General features: G+C 27.2%; 1 protein-coding gene across 1 annotated transcript in view; it reads right to left on the bottom strand.

Annotated features, from left to right (window-relative positions):
• LOC119631870 (transmembrane protein 41 homolog) overlaps positions 1-2,939 on the bottom strand; it is an 8,407-nt gene extending 5,468 nt beyond the window's left edge. Inside the window, exons 1-2 of the mRNA XM_038024412.1 lie at positions 2,408-2,939; positions 2,050-2,341 (exon numbers count right to left, since the gene is read on the bottom strand). Of these exons, the coding sequence (XP_037880340.1) occupies positions 2,050-2,341; positions 2,408-2,453 (338 nt within the window). The 5' untranslated portion in view covers positions 2,454-2,939. The remainder of the gene's footprint in view (positions 1-2,049; positions 2,342-2,407) is intronic.
• Between the last annotated feature and the right edge of the window lie 2,009 nt (positions 2,940-4,948).

Here is a 4,948-nt window from a genome sequence, read left to right as displayed (position 1 = left end):
GCCATTCTCTTCAATAAAAAAGAAGGCAAACTGTAAACAAATAATTGAATCAACATTGTACTCTGAACTTCTCGAAAAAAAAAAAACAAAAAAAAACAATTTAACAAAAATCAATCTTTCGCTTGAGAATGACTCCTCCTAACGTACGTATGTTTTTTAGGTTTAATTCTAGTAATTTTTTTTTTTTTTTCGTTGCACGCTTGTCGTTCTTTCAAATAATTTAATTAAAAGCATACCACGAACATATATTTTATTTGCCGCCGTCAGACATCGTACGATGTAACTAAAAATCATTTTGCAACGAAATGCATGAATTATGAAATAAAATGCGGAAAAATGCGGAACGTAAACGTGTTAAATATGACAAGAACATATGCCATCTCCACATTGAACTTGGGAAATTGTTCTGTTATGTGTATAGCTGACGACACATTAACAAAGATGCCAAGAATTTTACATTTCATACTAATTAGATTGAATTATATATAATAATATAGTTCGTTAAACGTCTCTGTTAGTTTCTCCGTTACAAGGCCATTTAACACTATGTTAAGTATGCCTTTTACCGGCGTAAAAACACATATATAGAGCAATGTGATAAAATGATAAACTTCGGGTATTCTTAAAAAGGAATTTCAAATTTCATATACGATATAATTGGTCCGTATATATGGACGCTTTGATGCAAACATTTTCTTATTATTATTCCTTACTATTTATTATTTCATCCAATCAATGATTAATCATTAAATAAAAAACTATAATTACAACCAAATTGCATTATTAATTACGATTAATCGAAATTAAAATAGATTTATCGCACTAGGAACACTATAAGGTCTCTAAGAAAAAATTTTAGACAAAACTCTGTAGAAAGTCGTTAGGAAAGGAACGTTACTGGGTTCATTCAACTCACTCATTAGCGGTGTGTTGATATCTGCGATTGACTAACGGTTGGTGATCTCTGCATTATCAGTCTCAATAATAAGGCGCGCAATGCGTATATAGGTAAAATATATATTTAAATACATACGCCTGGATGACGATATTGAATACTCAACATCAAGAAGCTTTCTTTTCTTAATTATCATACAAGACCAAAAGGCCAAATATTTTATAGGTAATGAATTTTGAATTATTATATATAGACAATTTTTTTGGCTTTTGGTCGGCATGGTTTAGGCGCATTTGTGAGCGGATCTAATTTATATGCCAAGTTATGACATTGTATTTCAAACCTTGCAACAACAACAACAACAACAACAACTATATTGAACGAGCATAAGGCATTAATAAATAAAATGATCTATATATTTTTTGGTTTAACCTATTCGTGGTGTTAGAAATAGTTAGTATACTCGAGTCATATCCCGCTTTACAAAATTCCACAAATTTCAACAGGTTTTCATTATTAAGTTACAAACTAATAGCCGTCATCATCAAACGATAATATTTGCGATAAATATTTAACAGAACTATCACAAAAATTATTTTCGATTAGGCTATTTATGTGTTCACAGGAACTTGTTGAATTTTACTTATATATATATTTGAAAGCCAGATATGTTCGCTTTAACATTTTGTATAAATGTTCCCATAAAATCATAATAATATCTATCCGTGGTCAGAGCGAGATTATGTTGTCATTTGACACTGAAACTCTGTTACTGTTACCAAAATTGACTATGCAGACACATATATATGCTTTCAGTTTGAATCCATAAATGAGTGTATGCATGTGTCTACTAGAGAAAAAAAAAAAAAAACTTTTAGGCAGATCTGTCTATTCAGCTGAGGTAATAAGAATTTCATTCGACCTACTAACTAGGGCAAGCATGTATTAGAAAGAAACTTTTTGCATTTACGTTCGGTAAATGTTTGATTGAAGAATTTAAATCCACGATCTGCACCCTATTTCGCTAAACGATATATATCTTCGCATGTATTTGCTTCCTAAAAGGTTTTATCAGTGTAATGATATAAATGATATAATAATGATATAAATTTCGTATGCGCGTTACATAAGTGCGTGCAAACATTTCTACTCACTCATTTAATTCGGGGCATATCATGTAAACATAGCACATGGCCGCTAACGATGTAATAAAAATGGCAGCCAAAATGACTAAAGATTTTTTAGTTGCCGAACGCTCAGCAGCAGACATTGGCTGTTTTTGATGATGAGGTTTCACTCTTGATTTAAGTTCGGTATCTAAGCGCTTTTGCTCTTGTTTTTTTAGGGTTGATGATAATGTTGACATAATTTTGGCGGTGGTAGATTTTGATTTTAACGACGATGATGAACTATAATTTAGTTTGTGACCTTTTTCCGTAGATACATCTATAAAATTTTTTAAAGAATTCATATATTATATCCATTAGCAAAAATTATACCCTGCTGACCTACCTAAGCCAGCAGACTCGGCCAATAATGACGTATTCTCAAATTCCATAATAAGAAAAAATTTCGTCTAAAGAAATTTATGTAGTTTTGCAAAAAAAAATGGATTTTTGTTCAATATTGGATAATTTTATATTTTCACCAGATTTTTTCTATGTTCAACTTTGCGTACTCTATAGATGTATAACTTTTTTTTTTGCTTTAAAAGGGAATAAATTAATCAATAAAGGCAATTAGATGTTGTAGTTGTTTTCCTTTGTTCCTATATATATATATATATATATGTATATATACAATTTTTTTTTATTAAAACGTTATTAAGCTTCTCATGACGTGTTTATAATAAGCGCGACGTATTTTTTTTATTATTGCTTAAAAAAAAACAATTGTTATTATTCTGCAATATTGTTGTTCATTAATGTAATTAATTTTTTACTTTTTCTAAGATTGAAATTTATATGAGAAAAAAAAAAAACCGTAATCCGCAAACTGTGCAATCACAAGAAAAAATGAAAAAAGCAACTGAGCAACTGACGTTTATGAGTTGAAACAACAGCAACAAATAAGCAAACCATATAAACCATATGATTTAAGGCGAAATAAAAAAAAAAAAAAAAACACTCAAACAACAGAAAAGAAAACCTAAAGTATCCCGATTACATTACCAGATTCTCCTTAAAAGTTTGCCGCGTAACGGCAGCACTGTCAGATAATTTCTCTTCTTAGATAATTGCTTTTGTTGCGTGCATTTTGCAATTTATCTGCACGTGCTATTTGTTTACTTTTTCAACGTAAGATTTGCTAAATTTTGTCACTGCATTTTTATGTTTTGGCAGCACTGCCAACTTTAAATTGTTAATATAACACAAAACCCAATTGATTAAAGAGTATAAAGCAATGTTAGGTGGTTCAAGAAAAAAAAAAAAAAATCGAAAAATTAAATAATAACGATAACACAATTGACGTTTTTTCTATCTATCAAAGAGTGTGCGTCAAATTATGTGTTAAGAATGGAACTATATACTGAGATGCGTTGGAAAATTTTCAAGAGCGTTTGAAAGTGTTACAACGTTTTCTATTCCAGGCAGAGGTTTTTATATACATATTTTTTCTTTTATTTCGTATAATAGATAAAGTAAAGGTAAAACCGTAAGCCGTGCTAAAAACAATATCCGAATAGATGTTCTATTAAGACTGCAAATAAAGTTTATTAAAGATTTATAAAAATATATTTGAAAAAAAAAAAGATATACTTAGAAATAATGTTCTTCCCCGAACGATTGATAAAGCTACATTCCTCTTTACTTAAGGACCATATCAGCGTAGAGAATAAAAAAATATGTGAATAGAAATACTTCCTGAGCCTTAAGAAAAAGTCATTAATAAATATAACTTTTAAAATTATTTATATTTAGAAAACATATCATTATTAATATATTTGTCCTCAGTTGTCAGAGTTTTTTTTTTATTTCTGTATTAATTTTTTGTAATTATTGTTTAATATTATTATAACTTTACTATGGTAATTAATATGATACAGCATTTGCATGATTTTTTTTTTTTTGGTTTTATTTTTGGAAAATTGCCTTAAAATTTTATTTTATCTTTTGCTAAAGTATATTTTAGAAAAGAATAAAATGTTGCGAAAATTATTTTAAATAAGGTACGAATTTATGTAAATAAAAATATGGTTAAATAAAAATGTTGGTAAAATATTGATTGGTTTCTCAGTTTATATGACGGGTTTAGATTTTGAATTCGTTTAGTTTCTTTTATATTTTTTTTTTTTTCTAAATTTTTAGCTATTATTATTATTATTTTTTTTTTTTGATAATTTTTCGTAATTGGTGTTTAGTTGAATTATTGTTTATCCTTGTTTTTTTTTTTTTTTAGTTTAAAAGTTAAAATAGCGTATAAAAGCTGGTCAATATATATATTTTTTTTAAATTTTGCTTTAGCTTTTCAAGCAAATTTTTAGACATAAATTGTTGCTTTATTATGTATATATATATATACATTTATATATATTTACATACATGCACTTGTATATGTATTTTTATATATATATATATTTATATATCCGATTGTTGTGTTTTTCCAAGGAAATTACATTTTTGTTGTTTTTTTCTGTTAACAATTCCTAAATTCTTTGGTAGGCTGTTTTTGCGGCTTTTAATAATAACTTGTTTTAATTGCACATATTTTTATCGATTTTTTTAAATAAATTTTTTCAAGATTTCTATTTGTTTTATATAGATTTTTTGTTCTCTCTTCTTTTCCTTTGTTGTTTTTGCGTGTAAAAAAGGTTCAATGTGAACAGTCATATAATAATAATGTAATATAATATAATATGTATTCATGTTTTATGATGAAAATAGATCTAAGATAATGATTTTATATGCAAAGGCTCTTTTTATTTGAAATATTTTTAATATTTCTCAATTTTTCACTCGATTAATATTTTTGAGTTTCTTTTCTTTCATTTTTTCGCAATTATTCAATTCCTACAACTGCTTTGTACATTAAATTAATTTTATAACGGAGAAA

This window comes from Glossina fuscipes, unplaced genomic scaffold, assembly GCF_014805625.2.
Source record: "Glossina fuscipes isolate IAEA_lab_2018 unplaced genomic scaffold, Yale_Gfus_2 0, whole genome shotgun sequence".
Lineage (NCBI taxonomy): Eukaryota > Metazoa > Arthropoda > Insecta > Diptera > Glossinidae > Glossina > Glossina fuscipes.
This window is presented reverse-complemented; position numbering and strand designations above follow the sequence as displayed.